At 46.4% G+C, this 26,050-nt stretch overlaps 2 protein-coding genes across 13 annotated transcripts in view; one reads left to right on the top strand and one right to left on the bottom strand.

The window, feature by feature from the left end:
* The window catches only part of GIGYF2 (GRB10 interacting GYF protein 2), a 127,407-nt gene that overhangs the window by 66,080 nt on the left and 35,277 nt on the right, over positions 1-26,050 (bottom strand). For 6 of the 12 annotated variants that reach the window (XM_075569583.1, XM_075569584.1, XM_075569586.1 and 3 more), the window contains exons 5-7: positions 20,164-20,296; positions 19,254-19,294; positions 17,026-17,091 (exon numbers count right to left, since the gene is read on the bottom strand). In XM_075569583.1, the coding sequence (XP_075425698.1) occupies positions 17,026-17,091; positions 19,254-19,294; positions 20,164-20,296 (240 nt within the window). The remainder of the gene's footprint in view (positions 1-17,025; positions 17,092-19,253; positions 19,295-20,163; positions 20,297-26,050) is intronic. The other 6 variants (XM_075569591.1, XM_075569595.1, XM_075569594.1 and 3 more) reach the window with 3 other exon arrangements.
* KCNJ13 (potassium inwardly rectifying channel subfamily J member 13) lies at positions 11,612-17,798 on the top strand. The gene is made up of 4 exons (XM_075569597.1): positions 11,612-12,003; positions 14,058-14,227; positions 15,511-16,002; positions 16,255-17,798. Coding segments are annotated over exons 2-4 (1,125 nt in total). The 5' UTR covers positions 11,612-12,003; positions 14,058-14,226; the 3' UTR covers positions 16,887-17,798.

Here is a 26,050-nt window from a genome sequence, read left to right as displayed (position 1 = left end):
ACGTTTGCCTTGGATAAACAGTTTCTACAGTGAGACAGGGAAGACGGGTGAAATTTTCATAGAGGGAGACAAGCGAAGCTTATAGGCCACAGGATTAATTTGTCTCAGAATAGAGAAAGGACCCAGAAACCTGGGAGACAGTTTAGGGGTTGGGGCCTTCAGTTTGCTATTTTTTTTAGAAGAAAGCCAGACCTTCTCTCCAGGTGCAAACTTATGGGCCTCCCGACGAAGCCTATCTGCTTGTCTCTTCTGTCTTAGCACGGACTCTTGTAAAACTGTTTGAATCTTCCTCCATGACCCCTGTAGGGTGGATACCCTATCATCTGCTGCAGGAACTCCGAACCTGGGAGAATGCATGGGAAGACGGGTAGGATGAAATCCGTAGTTTACAAAAAACGATGATTCTTGAGTGGATTTGTATTTTAGAGAGTTAATCGCAAATTCTGCCCAAGGAAGTAACTCTGCCCAATTATCCTGAGAATCGGAAGAAAAACAATGCAAATACTGTTCGAGGGACTGGTTCGCGTTCAGTCTGCCCATTCGTTTGGGGGTGGTAGCCTGAGGAAAAAAGAAGGGTAATGCCCAACCTCTGGGAAAATGCACACCACAATTTAGAAACAAATTGAGTACCACGATCCGAGACAATGGACCACAGGACGCCATGAATACGGAAAATCTCTTTAACAAAGATATCCGTCAAAGTACTGGAATTGGGTAGAACCTTGAGGGGAACAAAATGAGCTTGCTTGGAGAATCTGTCAACAATTACAAGAATAGTAGTCATAAGATTAGATGGGGGAAGATCCACGATGAAGTCCATGGCAATGTGACTTCAAGGACGGTCTGGGACCGGGAGAGGTTGTAGAAGACCAGAAGGCTTTTGACGGACAGATTTATTTTGTGCGCAGACTGGGAAAGAGGAGGTGAACGCTCTAAGGTCCTTTATCATATTGGGCCACCAGAAGGTTCGCCGAATCAGATCCGTAGTCTTCTTAAACCCGGGATGGCCGGCAGATCTGGAGGAGTGACCCCATTCAAGAATTTTGAGATGAAAACGTGGGGCTGCATAAAGACAACCATCAGGTATTTCTAGCCCTTCGGGGACCTGTGCTTGCGACGCCAAAATCTTATCCAGTATGTCAAAGGAGGTGGCAAAGATAAACAATTGGGGGGACAGAATAATCTCCGGGACTTCCTGTGACTTCTCCTCAGTGATAAACTGACGGGACAACGCATCCGCTTTGATATTCTTTGTCCCGGGAATATAAGAGATGATAAAGTTAAACCTTGAGAAGAACAACGCCCAACGAGATTGACGGGGCCCAAGACGACGAGCACCTTCAATGTAAGGCCTTGTCCATGGTTGCTGCTTGCTGGCGGAGGCGCGCTCCCGCTCAGCACTGAGCCCCTACAGCCGCAATTAGAGTGGCTTTAGTAGGGGCTCGCCTACGCCTCCGCAAGCGCGCGGAAGCGTAGGTCTTACCAGAATTTTACATTTCAGCGCTCGCCGGAGCGCAGGGCCGGTCACGTAAGCGGTTCGCCCAATGAGGGCGAACCAGCTTCGTGACGTCACTGGCCCGCCCCCTGCCCGCACGCTGTCTAAGGCCAGGGAAAGCACCTGCTTTCCCTGAGCCTTAGCGCGCCTCAGCACGCCCGCCAGAACCATGGATGAGGCCTAAGAAAGATTTCTGTGGTCTGTCAGGATCAGAATGGGTTTCTTCCAGATGATGTCTCCATTCTTGTAATGCCATTTTTATGGCCAACAACTCCCTATTCCCCACGTCATAATTTCTTTCTGCTGAAGATTTTTTTTAGAAAAAAACCCACAGGGGTGTAGTTTATCTTCGGGGGTGATTCTTTGAGAGAGAAACGCACCGGCTCCCACGTCGGAGGCGTCAACTTCCAAGGTAAAGGGGAGGGTGGGGACGGGATGTCGCAGAATGGGAGCCGAGACAAAGGCTTTTTTTAGAGACTGGAAGGCCCGGCGGGCCTCCAATGGCCAAGAGGAAGGATCGGCCCCTTTTTTGGTAAGGGCTGTAATGGGTGCTACCAAGGTAGAAAAAAACAGCAATAAATTTCCTATAATAATTTGCGAAACCGAGGAACGCTGAATCGCCTTTCAAGAGTTAGGTTGTGGCCATTCGAGTACAGAATTGAGCTTCTCCGGGTCCATGGTGAACCCTTGATCCGAGACAATGTATCCCAGGAAGGTAGATGAGGATTGATGAAAGACACACTTCTCCATCTTGGCGTAGAGCTTGTTGGCCCGTAAACGAGAGAGCACCATCTTGTATGGAGAATGTGTTCCTCGAGGGTTTTGGAAAAAAATAAAGAAATCATCCAAGTAGATAATCACAAAAGAATTCAATAGATCACGAAAAACCTCATTAATAAAGTCTTGGAAGACTGCAGGGGCATTGCACAACCCAAACGGCATCACCAGGTACTCAAAGTGACCGCTGCGCGTGTTGAACGCGGTCTTCCACTCGTCTCCACTGCGGATGCGAATCAGGTTATAAGCCCCCCGTAGATCAAGTTTAGAGAAAATCGTCGCGCCTTGCAGCCTATCGAAGAGCTCCGGGATAAGAGGCAAAGGGTAGCGATTTTTGATGGTAATCTTGTTTAGGCCACGGAAATCGATGCACGGGCGAAGCGTCCCATCTTTCTTTTTTGCAAAAAAGAATCCTGCTCCGGCGGGAGAAGTGGATTTCCGGATGAAGCCTTTTTGAAGGTTTTCGGTGATATACTCGGACATGGCCTCTGTTTCCGGCAGAGATAATGGATATGACCTGGCTTTAGGAAAAGGAGCACCCGGAATTAAGTCAATCGGGCAGTCGAAAAGGCAATGAGGGGGAAGCTCCTCGAATTTGGCCTTACTGAAGACATCCAGGAACTCCGAATAGACGTCCGGTAGAGTGGCGTCTTGCGGGGGACAGGTTTCCAAGACGACCAATACCGCAGCGGACGGAGTAGACGATTCCACCTGGGAGGATCTCCATTGAACGGGGAACTCGGCAGTCCAATCGATGATGGGATTGTGTAGTTGCAGCCATGGTAAGCCCAGGATGATTTGAACCGAAGGGGAATGGATGACATCAAAAGAAATGAGTTCTAAATGTCCATCATTCATAGATAGTTCAATAGGAAGTGTCTCCAAGGAAATAAAAGCTGGCTACAGGGGTCGACCATCGATAGCCTCCAATCCGACCGGAAAGGCCTTCTCCCAGAGTGGAATGTTGTGCTGGATAGCAAAAGCCTGATTTATGAGATTCCCTCCGGACCCCGAATCGAGGAAGGCCAGAGCGGGAGTTTGGATGCTGGCATACTTAAGGAGGAAAGGCAGTAAGATGCGTTTAGGAAGACCCTGTGTGGGAGAGGGAAAAGAAGAAATGGTACCCAGTGAGATTCCCTCATACCTCACTGGGCGCTGGCATTTCCCGGCCTCAAGGGACAAACGCGGCAGGATGTGCCCAGGAGATCCCCAATAGAAGCACAGGCCCTCGTTTCTCCGACATAGTCGCTCCATAGAAGGAAGTTGATGACTGCCCAGTTGCATGGGTTCCGGAGCATCCAATGCTGGAAGAACAAGAGCAGGAGACCTGGAATTAGAAGACATGGATACAGAAGTACGAGGACGTTGACGTTCAGCCCGCCTCTCCAGAAGTCTTTGATCCACTCTGATGCACAAAGCGATTAGGGCCTCCAGCGAAGATGACCTTTCACGAGCCGCCAGCACGTCCTTTAAGGATTCCGAAAGTCCCTGCCAGAAAGCCGCGGAAAGTGCCCCATTGTTCCAATCAGTCTCAGCCGCGATAGTCCGGAACTCCAGAGCGTAACGTGCCACTGATCTCCGACCCTGCGAAATGTGGAACAAGGAGGAAGAAGCCATATCACTACGTCCAGTGGTGTCAAAGACTAAACGAAATTCTCTTTTAAAGTTAGGGAAGTTGTGAGTTCAGGTTTCAGCTCCCAGATAGGTGAAGCCCAGGCCAGGGCGTCCCCGGTGAGAAGGGAAAAAACATAAGCTACCTTGGTATGATCCGTGGGGAAGCGAGAGGGTGACAGTTCGAATTGTATCTCGCACTGATTTAAAAACCCACAGCATCCAAGCGGGTCCCCCGCGTATTTACTGGGCGTAGGGATACACAACTCCGAAGAACCTGTTCCTTCACGGGAGACAGTGGGAGGGATAACGGAACTGGAGACATTAAGCTGGGGAATCTGAGAGGTTAAGATAGCAACCTGTTGGTTAAGAGCGGTAACCTGGTTGTCCAAAAAGGTAAAGTGTTTGGAGATAGTGGTTAGGGTATCTTCCACCTCAGGGGGGTCTGGGTCTGATGGGCTCTGCATAATGTAACGCTCGGCCTGCCTACAAGCCAGACGAGACCCCGGGACTGAGGTGGAAAGGAGTAATACCAGAAACCTAGCAGTAAACGGGGGCACTGCCGGAGTGTGGAAGTAGCGTAGGTGGTCCTGGTAACAAAAATAGAATGTGTACTGTACTTGCTAACTCCAGCGTAGAAAGGTAAAATCCGTAAGCCAATGGTCGTGGGATGGAGAGAGCAGCGTAGTAGAGTGTCCGTAAGCCGTGTCCAAGGGATATAGAAGTCTGCAGAGTAGTAATGTCCAAAGCCAAATCCCAGGGTTCCAGAGAGCAGCGTAGTAGAAGTCCAAAGCCAAAGGTCGAGATCCAGGGAGGTCAGCAATATATCCAGGGACAGGAATAGGAACCGAAAGACAAAAGGGGCCAGGCAACAGCAGACAGCACCAAGGTACAGAAGCTAAGCAGAGCAGAGAGGAAATGATGAGGGGAGACTAAATAGGGGGCTGGGACATATCAGAGGAAGGGGAGGAACGGAGGAGTGGCCCAAGGAAGGACCTGATAGGGGAGAAGTGTCTGGGAGGCTGGAGCATATCAGAGCAAGGGGAGGGACGGAGGAGCAGCCCGAGGGAGGACCTGATGGGGGAGAGGTGCCTGGGCAGCTGGGGCCTGTCAGAGCAAGGGGAGGAGCGGAGGAGCGGCCGGGGAAAGGCCTGATAGGAGAGAAGGGTCTGGGGGGCGGACCAGTGGCAGGGAAGCGCGTGATGCGCAGGCCGCGTCAGAGGAGGCGGAGTCAGGCGCCAGCAAATTGAAGCCTGGGTCCGCCCGCGCCCGTAGGGGTGACGCGCGCGACCCGGAAGTGTGGGAGCAGCCGTGGAGGGGGCCACAAGGAGTGAGGCACGCCGCCGGGGAGCCTGGGCGGCACGGAGCAAATGTAAGGAGGCGCTGGAAGCGGGTGCACCCGCAGCGCGGATCCTTACACTGTACATGCAATGTCTTGTATATACTGTATAACCCTGCTCACTTAATGTAACTATGTATGTCATCATAACTCTATGCCCAGTATTAATGGGATCAAAACGGCTCTTTAATCTGAACGGGCTCTGCTGTTCATTAGTGCCACTGTCTGGTTTTATAGAAGTCCTTAATCCTTAGATTCCGATGCATTTTAAACAGTTCTACCTCAGTATCAAAGGCAGTCTGTCTAAAAGATGGAGTGAAGGATAAGCCCTTCTGTAATAGTGATATCTCAGTACTGCTCAAGTTATAAGACGACAGATTGTAGACCACGGTATCGGTGTCAGTGGGAGCTTGGACCTTGTGTTTGCTGCGACCCCCTCTGCGGATCGGCCTTGACTGCGTGTGGGGCCCCTTCTGCCGACCCCGTCTTAGGATTCCCTCCCCTTAAGACTTTGGCCTCTTAGGCTCCTCCTCTCTGCTCTGTCAATCCAGTGACATCACTGGGGGTTTCACTTAGGTTTTTGGCTCCATGTTTTTTCACACTGGGCGTGGTGTAGGGTATATCTGGGTTTACTTGTCACTTGTTTATTTGCTCTTGAGAAAGGACCTTGACGTTGAGTCAATAAATTTCACTTTTTTGCATATAGGAATGATTGTCGCTTTTTTCCTTTTTCTGTATCTTTTTGGACAGTATGCACCCTTCCTTTACCCTGATTTTTTATTTTCTTTTGTGTGTGACCTATATATATATAAAAATATAAAACAAAAAATGGATAGACGAAACCGTTCTGTGGCTAACGAAATGCTTTTATTTGTGCGAGCTTTCGAGATACACTGATCTCTTCTTACGGCAGTGTTACAATGGATTAAGCAAGCAAGGTTCAACTTAAAAACAGTGTCTCTTGGAATGTGATCTGTGACTGAAACCTATCCCTCCGAAATTCAACCGGCACCACACTCCTGCATGATGACATTGTGTCATCGTCCAGGAATGATGTTACAACGACATAACGTCATCACGCAGGAGCGCGGTGCCGGCTGAATCGCGCTTGGAGCTGAAATGGAAGCCGCGAGATTTGGAACACTATGCGGGCAGTCTCTGGTTCCCAGAGTATAGTTGGAGTTCAGCTGGAGACGGGTCCCGGTTCCTGCAAGCTGCTGCGTGCACCTAGAGAGGATCTTCACCGCGGATTCATACCGTTGGTGGTGATATATGAAATTTACAACTAACTGCTTGATCTTTATCTTTCCTTGTGAGTAAGACTATTTCCTCCCTCCTTATTTCCCCTTGTTAAAGGTATTTTTTTACGCTATGGGCCGTGTGTGTTTATATTCGTGTGTGTATGTGTGCGTGTATACATGTGTATGCGTGCATTTATATGTGGGTATGTGTGCGTGTGTGTATGCGTATGTGGGTGTATGTGTGCGTGTATGTTTGCATGCGTGTGCGCGCGTGTGCATGTGTGCGCGCGTGTGTATGTGTGTGCTCGTGTGTGTGTGTGCGTATACGTGCGTATATGTGTATACGTGCATGTATGTGTGTATATGTACATGCGTACGTATACGTGTATATGTGTGTGTGTGTATTCATGTGTGTGTGTGTGTGTTTGGATTTTTTCCTACCAAATGATTCTGTTTACCTTGACGACCCCCCCCCCCCACCTTTGGAGTGTCAATCTTTTTGCATATCTCTGTGTTATCTGCAAAAAGACATACTTATAACTTCCAGGCTCATTTAATGTAGTTTATAAAGATAATAATCCTTAGCGAATACGGCTGTTGTCTAAAAAAAAAAAAAAAAGTGTAATCCTAAATTTTAATGAAGCCTCCCCAACCTTTAGTGAATCTAGCCCAAAGAGAGCGCCCTCAGGCTACCCATCAACTGACAGAATTAGCTCTCATTCCCTCCCAGAGTTACCCAAAGCCCCAAATCGGAAAGGCTTGTGCCAATTGGTTTTTCCATGCCAGCATCAAAGCCTCACCCACTAACTCACTAGCACTCCACCCTCCCCATCATGCTTTGCTTAGTCCCCCATCCCACTCCCGAGCAGCCGGTCAGATCAGGAGCAAAAACTCTGGATCCTACCCAGCCCTCATTAGCGGGGCATTTTTGACCTGTAGCCAAGTGAGCTGTTTATGGAAAAAGAGACCAAAAGTGTGCGTGTCGGGAGCTGTGTGAAGTGGCCGCTCTCTGGCAGGAGGGGAGGACACAGGGTCAAGAACTCTGTCTGGGCAATATTTATGGCAGACATGTTCACCTGTTCATTGCTGGATGGGATATATGTTGCGAAACCCCAAAATATCTCTCACGTACATACGATTGTATCATGTAATGATGAATGAAACAACAGCTTACAATCTAATGTATGGAGTCTGAATGAAAGGGAGAAAAAGTGACGTGCAGGCTGTTGTATACTGCAGAAACTAATTTTTATTTGTATACTATTACATCTATGTCAACTCACTTGTTGGTCCATTAAAAAGTATCCAAGTCGGCTGTGGCTAATATCACGGAATCCGAGGCTCAGCTGTCCAAACACTGGACAAATCCTTGGTTCCACTTTAAATCCCTATGAAACAACAGTGGCCCGATAGCGCCGCCTCTCTCCCACAGAGGGCAGCTGATGGCCACTGACTAAGCCACAGGTATCTAGAATCAAAATCTGTCAGCAGTCCTAGGGCCCTTACACTGACCCCCTGGAGTAGTGTGTACCAGATGCAGACTCACCTGTATTCACCTGAACTGTAAATACGCACATATGTATCTGTCAATTAAAAGCAATGTACTAATATGCAACTGTACCACTGATCTGAGTTGAGAACACTTACACCCCCCCACCAAAAAATCACCCCCTTTATAATTTTCTATTTCCTGTACCTCCTCCTCCAATGCCCCCCCCCCTTCTTTGTGTGAACTCATTGTTGTATGATTACAGAATCTGTTGCAAAAAAACCCCCCAAGCCTCGAACAAATAAACAACTCTCCAGGACCAATACGCCTAACACAACGCTGCACTAAAACAGCACAATGAAGTGAAGAGCCGCACTGCAGCTCTCAACTATTAACGTGTGCATAGATAGAAAAGTGGCATTTCCTGTAGATTTGCCTCTATGTTATCAGCAGAGGTTTCTCAGCTTCTACTACAGCAAAGGCCTTCTTTCTAGGCACAGTAATACATTAGCAGCCAAAAACCACAATGGCCACACACAAAATATAAATCTATTGCTAGAATTACAATAGATGACACTGAGGGGCTGATTCCGGGGCTCCTGAAAATGAACACAAACACAGTTTTGTCATTAGTTTCTGAGTTGTTCAAATTTCCTGAAGGCTTAGAGCAGGGATGGCCAACTCCGGTCCTCAAGTGTAACAGGTCAGGTTTTCAGGATATCCCTGCTTCAGCACAGGTGGCTCAATCAGTGGCTCAGTCAAAGACTGGGCCACCTGTGCTGAAGCAGGCATATTCTTAAAACCTGACCAGTTAGTGGCCTTTGAGGACTGGAGTTGCCCATCCCTGGTTAGAGGTTAGCTGCACAAGATGGCTCAAACTTTATCAAATGTGCATAAATTTAATAAATATGAGATTAGATTGGGGGCTGGAGAGAACAGTCTCTCCCTCGGTGGGACCATAGGGTGAAGAAATTAAAATGTCATACAGACAGATCACGAGAGGAATTCACCATCATTGAACAAAAATTGCACTCTAGTGGATTCCAAGGGGAACTCAAAGACCAAGAAGGCAGCCGAAAGTATGGGAGGATGAAATCAGAACATTTTTTGAAGCAATGTGGAGAAGAGAGGCGAGAGAGAGGGAGAGGCGAGAGAGAGGGAGAGAGGCGAGAGAGAGAGGCGAGAGAGAGAGGCGAGAGAGAGAGGCGAGAGAGAGGCGAGAGAGAGAGAGAGAGAGAGAGAGAGAGGGGCGAGAAATGAGAAACTAAAGATACCAACAATGCTAGGCTACATATCCTTTTCTGTAGCGTCACTGGAATACATAGAATTTTAACATGTCCCACCTATATGTTCAGAAGAGTGTAGAGTTGCCCAAGATATTGTACAAATAAGGTAATGGTCAGTCATCCTCAATGATGTTTGGTAAACCATGTATGGCTCACTTTGCTCTTGTAGTTATTACATCCTTACAGTAACCATGGCCTAGCTCTGGCTGCGGTGGATAAACGGTTAATCCAGAGGCTCACTGTTGTATTTCTCGTGAACCGTGCACCCAAAATCTCACCACGACTCGTTGATCTTGTTCTAGGGTGGTAGAATCGCATTTGGATGCAAAGAATCTTTCAAATAACGCCCCCCCTCTCCTTCCCCCTCCCGCAAAAGTCTCTAAGACCAAGTTGACTCACAAAGGATATTTATTCCTTTAATACACACTGCACAATATGGCTGAGGTGCGCACCCTCATCCATGGAAAGGAAAAACAACCCATCTACAGTAATTATGAGAGCATCTCCCAATAATAGTGTTTAGTCTACAATAATCAAGATTCCAAGTGTAGATATGCAAAATATGGCAGCTAAAAAGTTAGATGCTTTGTTCTTATTTGCATGACCACACCCAGAATCGCAATATCCTCAGTGGTATGTTTTCTAAACTAGAAAGTGTGAGGGAGATATTGATAAGCTCCTGGGACTTTGGGAGCTTCATTATCGAAAGACAGAAAACTCAAACAAGTTATGAAGCTCATGAATGGTGCACCCTATTTAAATGTAAGTCATCTAAGCCACTCTCTTCTGTTGGGAAGACAGACCTACAGATCGTCAATGAAGCCCACTAATATTAAAACCTGCGGATTCCTGTCCGCCACAAAAATCCCTCCAAACATCAATCCAGAAACTCCTAATATGAAGGAGGATACTCCTGTTGGTAACAACTGAGGGCAGAGGGCACAGCCACTACTAACAAACAAACAAACACTGCAGTCTTGGCAAGATTCAGTGCCATGTGGCTACTTTAAATTATATATCCTATAAGTGGGAGGAGCTTTGGAAGACTGGAAACACAGATACTCAGAGCATCACCCAAAGCAGCATGTTTATTTTGGGTGGAGATGTTCTCATTTAAACATGACCACCTCCTTTAACACCTTCAGTGCTGAAAATGGATGCAATGCTTTGCTGAACAGTGCATTTCATGCTCTTTCAGCACTGACTTGGTTAAGCTATTGTTTCTTTGGGTAATAAGGAACTGCCATTGTGACAAGTGCCTACGTAGCTTCTTCTTTCACAGCTCAGTCGGGCATGCACTGACGTGCCACTGACAGCAGGAGGGACAAACTTTGGGCAGGACGACAGAACAGAAGCCCTGAGGGGGGTGGGATTTGGGTCATTACTTTAATAACCCGCACCACAGGCCTGAAGACGGCTTTGCTCCTCCAGGAACAATGGGGCTCTGTTCTCTCCAATCCGCTTACCGGACAGAGGCGAGCAAAGTTCAGTGGAAAACAAGCACCCACACCCCTTGAAATGCATAAAGGCACATGTTCTTAGTGTCCTCCCCCACCACACCAACATACTCCTGAAACATACTAACCACAACAACCCTCATTCCCCACAACATAATCCCCCAGGGCCCATGGGTGCTGATCCACAAAGAAAGCAACTCCCATATGTAAAGACAAGGCTGATTTTGTTCCTTCCTCTAAACACAATGCAACACTCGGGCTGTTAAAGAGTGTATTCAGCACCCTTGCCAGAGTTTTGCAGAGCATCACGCCATTGACTTCTTGCCTCAGTCTTCCAGCGCATCACTCCATTCTACCCACGAGAATCCTGCCGTCACTCTACTGATCTCTTCTCTCAAAGACCTGCAGTGTTACTACAGGTTGTCCCTCCATTAACTTTTCCCCGGTCAGAGAATGACAGTGCTTTATTCCCTTAAGATTTTCCATGTAGCAGAAATGCAGAATACCCCTCTATTTACCTCTTCCCTGCCAGAGACCTGCAGTGTATCACTTCTCACAGCCCTACTCAGAAATACGCAGACTGTTGCACCAATATTCCCTACACCGATGCACCTTCGCTAACTCTCAAACAACGGTCCACAGAGCATTATACACTGCCCTCAGTAAAAACAATTAACCCATATCTTTGTCTTAATAAACCTGAAGAGCACTGCTCCATTACCCCTTTTCCAAGTCAGTAGTAATGAGATTGTTAATGGAAAATAATGCACACCTACTGTGCACAGTCAATAATTGGGGGGGGGAGGGAAGGGTCTCCACATACCACCCCTAATTGCCATGCCCACAATGGCCCGATGACCAATCAAATGCACAGTTGAGGAAGCCCAGCCCCCAGATTTATAAACAGAGGAATGTGGGTTATGACTCCAGACCCAGCAAGAGCTCCCCCCATAGATAGAGAGGGAGGGGGCCGGAGAGTGCAAGACCGTGTCATTGGACTAGAGAGAAAAGCAAGTGCCTGTTAAGGGACCATTATAGAGGGTGGAAGATAGCACCAGGATATCACAAGGAGAGCATCATCGAGCCAAGACGAAGAGTGCCAGACTTTATGCAAGAGAGGAACAATAAAGAGTGCAAGTGAAAGTCTGCATTAAAACTCAAGTAAAAAGTGTACAAAGCAGTGTCAGAGGATCAGAGATCGTACAAGAGCATACAAGGGATGTAACTAGGGAGAACTTCCTTGGGCAAAGACTTGGGGAGGAAAAGCTCAAGAGTGAAAACTCCAACCACATCACTAACAGTCACCTGGTAAGTGCCCTCTTGTGGACCATATTGACCATACTCTTTCCCTGTCCTGTCAGTGTGAGCTTGCACCCTGGCAGTCCCCTGTCAATGTTTGATGTTTGTCCCAAGCAGCATCCTGTTGTGGTTCTCTCCCCATGCAGTGCCCTGTTATGTAGCCATCACTCCCCGTACAATACCGTGTCAAATAGCCATTTCTCCCAATGCAGTGTCCTGTCACAGTATAAGATTCATCTTGGCAGTGTCCTGTCCCCAGGAGGGCCCATAGCCTGCCTCACTCATAGTATACCAGTGCTGTCGCAGAACTGGCCTCCGTTCTGTGCCCCTACTTATCCTGTCCGGGTGGCCGATATGTTCACCATGTGATATTTCTTCCAATGAATTGAGTCTGTGTTCGAATATGGAGCTTGATACAGCAAAACCTGGGCAAATCCCAGGAAATCCTCAGCTTAACCCTTGGGTTGCAAGATTTACTTCTATGCACCCTCCTACCATCACAAATGTACATGCTGTTGATTCATGGCCAGTTCCTTGAACCTAAAGTGCATAGAAGGACAGAAAAACCTAAACCCCCATTTATTTATCATGCACTTTAGTATGAGGACACAGGCATCTCTATGGACACCCATCGCCATGTTTACCATCAAGTTTATTAGTGCTTGCCCGCCAGTCCACTGTAACAACCAACAGTTGAGTCCACCACTATGGCACGACTCTGTAGTGTAGCAAAAGTAGAAGAAAGCTCCACAAATGCTGCTGTGCCTCTGAGCAGATTCTGAGAATTCTGTCCCCTAAATGGAAGATTTGCAAGTTAGAAGGGTGCCATCAGTCATTTGTTATATGCCACAACATATTCGTTTTCATGGAGTGATGGGAACTATGGGATGCTTTACGGCAAACACCTATGTTTCTACCACTAACCACACCATGCAAATTGGCACATACATTGAAACGCAGGTATGTGACCATGTGAATTCGAGCAGATTTACCCAGATTAGTGGGTAACCTTAGAGAGTCATTGCATACCAGTGCTTATAGCAGCTTTGCCACTTCTAAATATAAATGTGTTATAACCTACATTTGCCAAACTCTGCCTAGTTATTCCCTTTTAGGCTCTACTAATTTTCAATATTTGAGAAAAAAATAGATACAAGTAGAAACATATCTGAAAGGCTTTTAAAGAGCATAACCGAGATCATTTTTGTGTTTTTAGATTTCCTAAAATCCTTAATTTCTATAGTGATTTTCTCTCTGCAAATGCAAAACAGATTTGAGATTTGAAATGCAGTTTAATGCTACAAATGGCAGAGAAACTTTCAGTTACATTAAGAAAACTAAGCATTAAATTGCATGTTCCATGGTATTTATCATGGTGCCTTTCAGTATATGGGTTTCTATCCTATCCTATTATGTACCACACTATTCCTGTATTTAAGAAATGAACATGTGACCAAGATTTCATTGTACGCCATAATCTCCGCAGCAGCTAAAGGGTTTTAACACAGCGTGGTGGAAAAGGCATATTTATTCTAACTTGTCACACTGTGACAAGAATGCTGTTATTACAGACTAACAGAGAGGGACTGTCCTTTGGCCGAGTTGCGCAGAGCTGAGCTTTTCAGCACAGGCAGAAAAGTTGGTGTCCGGTTCAGGTGAAACCTACCTGCCCTTCCATGCATCCCAGTAAAAATAAAGCCTGGATATTTTTCCACAGCAGGGTATGTCACATGGGCGTCATGTGTGCATCTAAAAGCAGCTTACCCCCGAGCGTGAAATCATAACACAAACACTCTTTCACCCCTCCCCTTCTCAGCCTGGCAACCGCTCAGAACACCGGGGTTAGGCAGGCACAGGCCCCTGCTTGCCTGGAGGGAATAAAGCCAGAGACAGCTCAGGTGCCAATGGTGGGGGGTAGGGAATATGGGATGAAGGGAAATAGATGGAAATAGTTGGGTGAAAGGGAGGATGACCATCATGCAGGGAATGGATTAGGCCACAGACGGAAAAAGTATGAGTATGAAATCTGTGTACAGTGACGCTCACTCCTGTTTACTTTGCAGAGGCCAGTTAGCAAAAGGCCACACGGTGGAGGGACAAAGCAGAGGAGCGGAAGCTTTCCCCCCCCACCACTGCCGCGGAGCTCATTAAACCGTCCCACCGGATGTTTGTGGGAGGACCACATTGAGAGGGGACACACACGTGGCGCATCAGGGGTCTGACCAGTTGAAAAGTAAGTAGAGCGCTACACTTCATCAGGCAGGCATTATATGCACACTACCCCCACGTGACGCTATCCCCATGTGGCACATTTATTTTCCTTCGGATTTTCTTGAATATTCCTATTTTGCTTTCACACCATATCAATTACCTCTAGGTGTGTTCAGTTCATCCTGATATGCTGCATTCCTTTCTCTTGGGTCTCTTCCCCGGGTCATGCATCTTGGTTGTGAACAATATTCCTTCCACTCAGCTTTTTGCCATCTTAAGTAAAGACATATTCACACCCTTTGGGACTATTCTATCCTTTCGTTTTTCTTTATTGGAGTAATGTTTTCCATTGGGCTTCATTCCGTCACCATGGGTTTCCTTTGGCCTCGTGTTACTTATGCTTTGCTCTTTTTCTCTCTACTGTTTCACTACTTTCCGAGGCATCATGCTTTACTCGTCTACCTTGAGACTTCATTCCCGGTCTATATTTCCTCCTCTTCTACCAGTAATATTACTCTAAAGTTCTAATTATAGGGCCTCTCCCCAGTATCCTATGCTCGATTACTATAATAAAATGATCGTTTCCCTCTGATGCAGTATTGCATTACTTCTGCTATCTTCTCGGACCAGGAAAATACATTTATTTTCTGTTAATGGTTTCTGTTATTCGCTTAAGGACTCTTCTCTTTAGACCATGTTGTATACATTCCCCTCAGATTTCACATCACCCCAGTTTTATTACTGTATATATTCCCTTTATGGAGCACGCAACTACCCATTTGACACATGGCTTAGAACAGATGGCCAACTCCAGTTCTCAAAGGCCACCAACAGGTCAGGTTTTCAGATTATCCCTACTTCAGTACAGGTGGCTCAAACCAGTGCCTCGGTCATTTTGACAGCCACCTGTGCGGAAGCAGGGATAGTCTGAAAACCTGACCCGTTGGTGGCCCTTGAGTACAGGGGTTAGCCACCCCTGAAATAGAACCATAATTCAGGTCTCATATCACCACATTACCTTTATTTTGGGCCCTACCTTACCTTGGGATGAAGATTGTATCTCTCACCTGTTGTACACTTGTCACCTTTGTATGATTCCCTGTCATGCTGCCTTCCACTGGGCAATGCAAGAGGTTTGTGCTCTACCACTCTAGTCCCTACCCCTTCACATGGCCCTAATAGCACTGTATTCACCTGGAAAATGTGTGACTGGCTGTTTCTCCTTATGTTGCACCTTCTTCCCTTCAATTAATTCAATCATGTTTGCCTCCGGCCCTGCGTGACGTTGTCTCCCTCTTTTTTCAGTGGTGCTGCAGGTCAGCACAGATCGGGAGGAGGAACCTCACAGCAGGTCTCCAAGATGCACCCTGCTCAACTCTTGTTCTCACCGGCTGGTGACTAAGGATGGTCACAGCACCATAAAAGCTGTGGGAGTGCGGGGTCCGGGCCTATCTTACCTGCGTGACATCTGGGGATTGTTACTGGACATGCGCTGGCGTTGGATGATGATAGCCTTTGCTGCCTCCTTCCTGGCCCACTGGCTTCTGTTTGCTGTGTTCTGGTACCTTCTGGCCGAGATGAATGGTGATCTGGCACTAGACCACGATGCCCCTCCAGAGAATCACACGATCTGCGTCAAGTACATTACTAGCTTCACCGCCGCCTTTTCCTTCTCATTGGAGACGCAGCTCACCATTGGATATGGCACTATGTTCCCGAGCGGGGATTGTCCGAGTGCTATCGCTCTGCTAGCAGTCCAGATGCTGCTTGGGCTCATGCTGGAGGCCTTCATTACAGGTCAGAGCTCCTTGTTCTATCACATAAAAATCAATAAAGAGAAGGGCATGGTAGCACATGTAACACTGGTCAAAAAGATCAATTATGGATCTTGCAGTTTCTTGGCTCCACCTTCTCCAGGTCATATAACCATCTAAATGCTATGCCTCATCTTTTTTCTGCTTCACACTACTTCTGCCTTCCTGTCTTCTTCCTTCCAGAGTCCATGTAAATTGTGACTGATCCTCATCCTAAACTCTCTGTATTCCACAGGTGTTTTCGTAGCCAAGATTGCACGGCCCAAAAACCGCTCGCCTTCCATTCTGTTCTCACGGCTGGCAGTTGTGGGGTGTCCTGAAGGAAAGCCATGTCTGATGTTTCAGGTGGCCAACACACGGCCAAGCCCCTTAACCATGGTGAGAGTCAACGGGATCCTATACCAGGAAAGAGGTGATGGGCACATCCAGCAGATTAGTGTGGACTTTTCACTGGACAACCAAGCAAGCGGAGCCGAGTGCCCATTCTTCTCCTTCCCCATTACCTATTCCCACAATCTGTCACCTGGAAGCCCCCTGGCAGCTCTGCTGCAGCGTGAGACGTTACCCTCCTATGGTCATTTAGAGCTGGTGACCTGTCTGACTGCTACCCAGGAAAGCTCGGGGGAAATTTGCCAGTGCCGTACCTCCTACCTACCCAGTGAGATTCTGCAAGGCCACCGCTTCGCCCCCTGCCTTACACGTCGGCCCGAGGGAGGATATCGCGTCTCCATGGAGTCCTTTGGCAGGCCACTCCCTGAGCTGCCCCAAGCCTCGCACAGACAATCGTACAGGACTGAGCTGGATGGCTGTGCAAACGGGCAGAGGGGGGACACCTTCCAAATCTGCGAGACTGGCCTGGGAGAGTAAGAGCCCGTCATCCCAACACTGTCCTTACCCCCGCAGCCATCCACACTCTGATAAACATGCTGACCCTCCTCCAAAGGACCTCACACTGGAAATGGGGATGTGTTAATAAGGCTCCTAAGACTATTCTGTGCTACCTTACCGCAGTACAGCATGCACTGTAACCCCTTTGTCACAGAAGGGGCTTGTAGGGTGCTGCCCGGCTGATCTGTATAAATACAAAAATGAATCGCTGAGTGGAGTAAACTCAGTGTGAGAGCACTCATGAGAGTATGGAGAAGAGAAAGTTGTGTGCAAACTGTGGACAAGCACATAGAATGCATTCAGATATAAATATATATATATGTACAGCAAGTAACCATACATAAATGTGCCAAGTGCAAATGAAACAATGGACATATTTGGGAAGCTAAACCTCAACTACATACAAGAAAAGTTTGTCTGTTTTAGCAGATTGTCCCTAATAAAGTGGAGTGCACTGTACTTTACATAGCAAGAGATATATAGACGCACACACGACAGATGCATGCAGATAACTTCATGCAACACATTCACATACAAGGTACATAAAGACATACATCTTTGTCTAAAACACAGGCTTATGGAACATATATATAAGATGTGTTTAGACATCCTTATATCATAGACAGGTGTATATTGCACACATGTAACTGACAAACATACTGAAGCACATGCACACTGCTTAGTCTTTTTGCCTCACCAGGCTCTGCTCTTAGTGGAATCGTTGTACTAATCCTTAACAACTCCTAGATGGCAGATTACCATGCGAGAGCCCGGAAAAAGAAGCTCATTGCCAGAGCAAGAAGAAGCAAAGGGACTGCACAGAGGCTGGCCCTGCGACTCCCCCTCACTATACTGACAACAAATCTGAATAAACGGTGTGTTTCCAGTCAATTCCATGGTGCTGAGCATTGTGTTTAAATGGAAAACTAGATGAAGGGCGGCACTTGTGTGCGAGTGAAAATAGGAGTAGATGTGAATATAAATATTCCTAACATTAACCAGTCAAGGTAAAAAGTCACTTGTCCCCCTTATAACCACACAGACACCCTCACCCCTAAATAATTAAGACCCTTGACTTTACCTGTCAAAGACGGGCATCTGAAGGCTATACTCGTGGAGAGTCTGAGACTCTTATACGCTAGTTCTTACTAGCACGTTTGTGAGTGCAATACTACTTTTTAAAGTATTAATAAAAACGGTATCACACTATGTTTGGGTGCTCTCTGTTACGCTTGTTGTTCTAGATACATACACTAGTCTAAGGCTGCTTCCAGCTCACATGGCACCCAATTCCTTCTTCCCAGGTTCCCAAAGTGTAGTCCACAACTTTCCACTCATGTTGCACCCCGAGCCTTACAGTCTGCATTGTGCAGCCCTCAGCTTCGCAGTGTAACCAAGCAGTCCCAGTCCCAAACATACACCCCACAACCCTCTGCTTCCCAGCATAGGTCTTTGATACTCCTATTCCTCTACATATGAAACTCCTGACTGCCCAGACCCAAGTGTAGTTAAAACAGAATAAGGTGCGCTCGAACCTACCCATATAACAATGCAGCAATAACACTATCTTTCAATACCGTAGGAGTGCTGCTAGAGAAAGGAAATTAGCCGTACATGTTTGGCAAACACAAACAAAGTCCTGTGCTACTAGCCTAAATTGGCTTGTAATTAGTGACCTTTTACAATTTGATCTCGAGTCTTCACAATTTTTCCTTCGTAATTGGAAGGGAATTTTACTTCTGGTTTTTGCCAGTTATAATTCCACGGAATCTCAGATAGTATAAATCCTTCATTCATTTAACCCTTCGAGCATTCACAAACATATTTGGTTCCTTTGTTATTCAGTCCCAGCCTGCTACCTGCTCTTGTAATGGTGAAGATGTTTCGTCCACCAGACACTAGGAAACCTTAAGTATTTAGTGCAAGTACCTGCTCAATCAAAAGATGCAACCAAAATGACTAAGGTCCCTAATAAACTGCACGCTAATTTAGGATAGTAGCACAGGGTTTTGTATTTGTTTCCCAGTGTATGCAAACCTGACTCATTCCAGTCTGCTCAGCACACGGCTCCTTCCCAACCCCCCAGTCCTCCATGCACCGGCACCCTGCATGGCTTCTCATCTCCAAGCAGACATCTCCTCAACCTCAAACTCCAGTACATAGCCCTCTCCTACTCAATGCCTAGCTCTGCAACCTCCGGGAACCCACAGCACAGCTCACCTGTGGCCCCCTACACCTCAGCATATGCTTCCCCATCCTCACAAGTCTCAATCCCTGTACACAGAGGCTGTGCATCATAGATGGCTACATGGAAAATGTGCACAGATATCACAAGTTCATTTTTACCTGGTTCTTTCCGCGCTGGTTTTTCAAACCGCCGATCTCCTCTGGTAGGGTAGAAAGAGACAAGTTAGATAAATATCACAGAGCCTGCCCCCGGCAGTGCCCAGCCCCAGTGTGAACTTGCCCCCGGCAGTGCCCAGTCCCAGTGTGAACTTGCCCCCGGCAGTGCCCAGCCCCAGTGTGAACTTGCCCCCGGCAGTGCCCAGTCCCAGTGTGAACTTGCCCCCGGCAGTGCCCAGTCCCAGTGTGAACTTGCCCCGGCAGTGCCCAGTCCCAGTGTGAACTTGCCCCCGGCAGTGCCCAGTCCCAGTGTGAACTTGCCCCCGGCAGTTCCCAGTCCCAGTGTGAACTTGCCCCGGCAGTGCCCAGTCCCAGTGTGAACTTGCCCCCGGCAGTGCCCAGTCCCAGTGTGAACTTGCCCCCGGCAGTGCCCAGTCCCAGTGTGAACTTGCCCCCGGCAGTGCCCAGTCCCAGTGTGAACTTGCCCCCAGCAGTGCCCAGTCCCAGTGTGAACTTGCCCCCGGCAGTGCCCAGTCCCAGTGTGAACTTGCCCCCAGCAGTGCCCAGTCCCAGTGTGAACTTGCCCCCGGCAGTGCCCAGTCCTAGTGTGAACTTGCCCCCGGCAGTGCCCAGTCCCAGTGTAAACTTGCCCCCGGCAGTGCCCAGTCCCAGTGTGAACTTGCCCCCGGCAGTGCCCAGTCCCAGTGTGAACTTGCCCCCGGCAGTGCCCAGTCCCAGTGTGAACTTGCCCCCGGCAGTGCCCAGTCCCAGTGTGAACTTGCCCCCGGCAGTGCCCAGTCCCAGTGTGAACTTGCCCCCGGCAGTGCCCAGTCCCAGTGTGAAATTGGCCCCGGCAGTGCCCAGTCCCAGTGTGAACTTGCCCCCGGCAGTGCCAGTGACCTTATATACCCACCTTTCTTCCCAGCTCTGTGACCTGTGCATCTCACGAGCTCCGCGACCAAACCCACTGTCCACCTCGTCAAAACTTCTTTGGTAGAATCCAATATCTCCTCTGCCTCTGCCTTTGGGAACACAAGGAGCACAGGCTCAATGTGGGGGAAAGATGAGAAGACTAAGCTACAATAAATGCACTGCAACAACAGAGCGCTAAACCCTTTCAGACCAAGACCGGGGTATAGAGAAATACACATCCAAATATATGTACATTCATAAGAAAAGAAACTCCAATGATAAGCACTCTGGGTATACCAAAAAAAGTGAACATTTTTATTTTGACAAACTAAATAAAAAAAACACATACTACAACCAGCCTCCTCTCAAGCACATATTAATCGGAGATACACACCCCACAAACTTAACCCTTTGCGGTCCAATTACATTTTCATTAAGTGCGCCAGTAGGTCTAATTTAATTTTCGGGAAAAAAACCCACAAACAGCTTTTTTTTTTTATTGCATGCAAACTCACAGCACACACTCGCTACTCACTACTCACATGCATGCACTCACTGCACATGCACGCACTCACTACTCACTGCACACACTCACTACTCACTACTCACTGCACACACACTCACTACTCACAGCACACATGCACACACACTCACTACTCACTGCACACACTCACTGCACACACACTCACTACTCACTGCACACACTACTCACAGCACACACGCACTCACAGCACACACGCACCACTCACTCACTGCATGCACGCACTCACTACTCGGTGCAGGGCTGGGGGGGGTGGGCGGTTCGGCGCAGGGCTGGAGGGGTGGTCGGATCGGCGCAGGGCTTTGGGGGTGGACGGATCGGCGCAGGGCTTTGGGGGTGGATGGATCGGCGCAGGGCTTTGGGGGTGGGCGGATCGGCGCAGGGGTCGGCGCGGGGGGGGGGGAGGGAGCATCAGTGCGGTGCAAGGGGAATGCGCTGACGGCGCCTCACTCCACATCTTCCCCTCTCTCATCCCGATCCGACATTGGACCGTAACTGGCAAAATATTAGTGTCGGATATATTCCGACATTGGACCGGAAAGGGTTAAATCAACAAATCAGCATAAAAGTACAATATCAGACTCAACATATATATTCCAAAAGTGGTGAGGGAAAAATTCCTCCACAAAAACCTAGACCGGTCGGTTCATAGATAAAAGGGTACATAAATGTATACACCTTTAAATAAACTTCCCGCTAAGCTAAACAATGTACCTGGACCGATATATACACACAAACAAAAAAGCGATCAAGGCGCTAAAGTGTAAAAACCTAAATATATGCAATACAGTATTACATTAAATGTGAATATTCTGCAGCCTGAGTGAAGTGGGGAATCTCACGTCCCCACAAATGCTAGAAGGAAAGGAAAAAAACACCCTGGCGCATGCATATAATACTAATGGTAACGAGAAGCAAAAACACTAATGGTGTACCAAGTTTCCCACAGAAGAAGCAATAATATATAAAAAAATACAATTTATTACAAGGAAAAAAATATAATAAAATGGATCCCTATATGGAATCTCACATGCAAATAATACCTGTATATTGATTAAGCTTAATCAACCCACATTTCACATACGCATACTATATAAAAACATACATCAACACAATATATCCACTGTGTGGACTATAGCAAATATGGTAAAATAACCACTAGGATGGTTCTGGATACATAAAGGTGCAGCTGTGATTTACATATAACAAGAGGAACTACAGTGGGCTGATTTGCCAGCGTAAAACGCTTTGGCCAAAGAATTTAACTAAATGACCCTTACTTATGAAAAGAAAAATAGATAAGTATTTCACTATATCATTTCTCATATTGGATGTAGCTTTGAGGCTTTTTGTCTTCTGAGTTTTTTTTAGAATTTGAAGTTAGAATAAGAATGATTAAAGCCAATAATGGAAGACCTGTACAAGGTTATTAATTGAATTAAATAAAATGTACAAGCCTTCAGAAGACATTTTATTTTGAATGTTGTTGCTGCAGTATCTCAAAAAATAAGTTATTCCTCTCTCTGGGGAAAAAGTGCATGCTCCATAGCGCAACTCTGTGAAATAATATATTTAATAAAATAATAAAAGTTATAAGGAAATTCACCCACAAGCCAGGACGTCCAGCTCACGGGAAAGACCACAAACGACGAGGCAGTGTAGATGTTCAAATATCAGACCGAAGTCCGCATGTTAGGTGGACGGATCTTACAAGCAAGTAGATAGAATAGCAAGTGGAGTAAACTAAACGCCTCCACAGCACAAAACAAACGCTCGATGCTTCGTTGTCCTCTGATCTTCTGCTCCTGTCTCGTTGGATGCTGAGTGACGTCGCTTTTCATCACATACACATGACTTCTTCAGGAGCTGGCCAACTAAACTCAGGCGTGAGTTTAAATATCCTTCGTTGCTAGGCAACAGCAACCTACTTAAAAAACAAAAAACGCTCCAAGTGTAAACAATGGAACTTCCGAACACAAAAATACCAATGGCATTCATTATTAAATGATGACCATTAAATATCACCAACTGGAGTAGCAACTACTGTACCTATTCCTAGCGGTCACCATTATGAAGTCTAGTAAAGAAAGATTCAGTAGAAGGAATGAATTTATAACAAATACTGTTTTTGTGAATCCAGATATTGATTCATTCTTCTTTTAAATGAGAGAAAGCATGGAAAAATGTGGCACTGGTGGGAAGTTTCATTACAACAATATCTGGATAATTTTTTTTTATCCGTAGTGGATTAAGAGTTAAAAAAAACCTTTGATACAGATTATTTGTCATAATTGTTATGATGTTCTTGATAGCCGTTCTTTAGCTCTCATGAGATTACTCATTACATTTAGAGAGGACAAGTTAAAAACAACTGGAATCTATTCAGAGCGAATGGAAGATACTTGCCGAGAGTTTATTGGGCTTGAATCACAGAAGAGTATGAGAGTTGACAAGTTTGAGAGAGCTGGTAGAGAGGAAGAAAAATAAGCGCTCTAGAGATAATGATGATAATGCCAATGGTAGAATAAATAATTGGAAGCGATACCAACACTCATACAAAACAATGTTTATACTGTAGTATGGGTGAATCCCGTCAGTGCCCCTGTCGGACTCCCCCAGGATACCCCATGAGAATTCCAGGAATGATAGAAATAGAATACAAGTAAAGTGTTCAGGATGAATCTGGAGTTTTAGACAATGTCGCCATGTCCAACAAATTTAGTACATTGGCAGACTGATTCTCAAGCCCAAGGTGGAGGGCGGATGAGTGTGTATACAGAATCTGACACTCAAGATCTATGAGCTAGACCCAAAAAGCCCATTGGCAAATATAGGCCACGCTCTTCTTTTTTAGAGAAAAACCTGGTGGATTTTTCCACTGGGTCAAGAAAAAAATACCGCAATCCACTACTCCTACTCTGAGGAGAGAAAAGGGACTAGAGCAGGGAAACGTATACAGGAGAAAAAGAAGGCTAGACCCATTGGAAAACTACTCGAGCCTAGTGCAGTTTTATCAACCGTCCCATGTTTTGACTCATCAGATTCAGCTTCTCAATAGAAGCCTGCAGTATGCTCCTAGTGCTAAACAGAAGGCATTCGACTTGTTTGTAGATCTTAATAGCTAAATTTGTAAGATCCCTTCGAAACGTTATTTCTCATCCTTGGTGCACCAACGCGTTTCGGGCTTGAGAGCCCATTATCAAGGTGAATATTCACCTTGATAAAGGGCACTCCAGCCTGAAACGCGTTGGTGGGTTTGTTTGTTGCTATGATCCATTAAAACAGCTTTATTTTTAATCGTGGGAACGCACTCCTGGTGTAGTTTTTGATGGTTACTATCATTGGATGTAGTGCTTCATTTTTTTTTCTCTGTTTTGATCTATTCGACTCTACAGACGGATGCACACATATACCCCTGAAGGATCATTGGACTCAAAGGACTCACCATTTGGAGACATACATCTCATGTGAGTTTTTTCTGCTGTTCCAAAGTATCTGAATGCTGATCAATCATTATTCAATGTGTCCCTAATATTGGATGTTACACTAGCACTGGTCACCGGCAGGTGGTTAAAACAATTTCCTTACTGCATTGCTAAGTGGGATTTAACAAACCAGTCATACATCATTGTGGGACATTTATTTTTCAGCTTATTTATTATTCATTGGAGGGGTATCCATCTAAGACTTTACAATTGTAATACTTAAAAATGCTGTCTTTGTTGTTTTAGAGCACCATACAACACTTGTTCAATAGTACTCTTCTCAGTCAGGAACGGATTCATTTTTTTGACCATTGAGACGTACAGTCCTATTCATGCATTGACCATATTAAGCAGAGGCCCCCAACTCCAGTCTTCAAGGACCACTAACAGCGCAGGTTTTACAGATACCCCTGCAAGAGCACAGGTGTTTCAGTCAAAATGATTGGACCACCTGTGCTAATGAGAGGCTATCCTTAAATCCTGCACTGTTAGGGGTCCTTGAGGACTGGAGTTGGGGACCTCTGATGTTAGGGACTTGCGAGCTAGACCATTTGTATCAAGAGTAACAACTTGTTAGCTCCTCTACATGCACAGTTTCTCTGGTCTACCATAAGCTTTATTCGAGTACAATTATTTTATCTTTAATTATGTTTTATTTACAGATTTGTGGTACGGCCATGGGGACAGGTTCGCACCTCTCTATACCAAAGTGTTCATAGGTATTTGAGAGGTTGAGCATGTAAGGAACAACCTAGAGCTTAGGGCAGGCCTGGTTTACTATTGTTGTTATATTGCCGACATTCTTATTATTTAGGAAGGTGGGGAGGAGGAGTTGGCTCATGTTCTCAGTGAATTTAGCAACGATGACTTTGAACTTAAGTTTACCTTTTCCATCAATCACCACAACATAGTATTTCTAGATTTAATTTTCAGTGGATACGGACTAGATGACACACTATTTTAAAGATGCATCTATTAAGAGTTGCCTTCATGCAGATAGTAACCACCACAAGTGGCGGCTCAGGATCATTAGCCCCAGAGTCAATTCAATAGGCTCAGAAGGAATTGTTTTACGAATCAAAGCTTGGAAAGACAGTCGCAGCGATTGATGGAGAATTTTAGTAAGACAGGTTATGAAGAACGGATGCACAAATCTTACAATTAAGGTAAGGCTACAGCTATGATAGGTTACAGCTATTAATTCAATGTAATATTAAGAGAACTGTTGGCAATGAAAAAGCCAACAAGGGGCCAACTAAGTTTGTTACTTATTACAATTGTCTTGCAGATAAAATAACACAAATATTAAACATTGTAATATATTATTATGCAATCCACACTTTGTTAATCAACTACAGCAGGGCCCCGCATCTCGGTGCTCCGCTTTTCGGCGATCCGCCGATACGATGGTGCCGAGAAGGGGGCTGCCATGTCGCGCATTGTCCGATCATGCGCAGAACGGGCCGGCCAGGTGTCGCGCATGCGCAGAACAGGCCGGCTCGGGGTCGCGCATGCGCGGAATGGAGGGGTTTCCTTCTGTCGCACATGCACAGAACGGTGCATTGTCGGTCTGCGCATGCGCACCTAATGAAAATCGACGGTTCCACTTTCCGGTGAGTCCCCAGAACGGAACCCGCCGTATTAGTGGGGCCTTGCTGTATCCAAGACGGTACCTATAGTTTTTCCAAGGGCATATTAAAAATAAAAAATGTACTAGCCCCCAGTAAACTTTGAGAACTCAAGGGATCTAATCAGATTCTCGATAAGGGTATTCCTCGAAACCATGCAGTATGTGCAATAGAAGTCGCTGTATAACATGTAAGTATATTTTCCCCCAGGATTCATACATTTCCTTTTCGAGA

The sequence above is a fragment of the Ascaphus truei genome, chromosome 14 (genome assembly GCF_040206685.1).
Source record: "Ascaphus truei isolate aAscTru1 chromosome 14, aAscTru1.hap1, whole genome shotgun sequence".
Taxonomy (NCBI): Eukaryota; Metazoa; Chordata; class Amphibia; order Anura; family Ascaphidae; genus Ascaphus; species Ascaphus truei.
The sequence above is the reverse complement of the archived record's forward strand: the minus strand, read 5'-3'. Positions and strand labels throughout refer to the sequence as shown.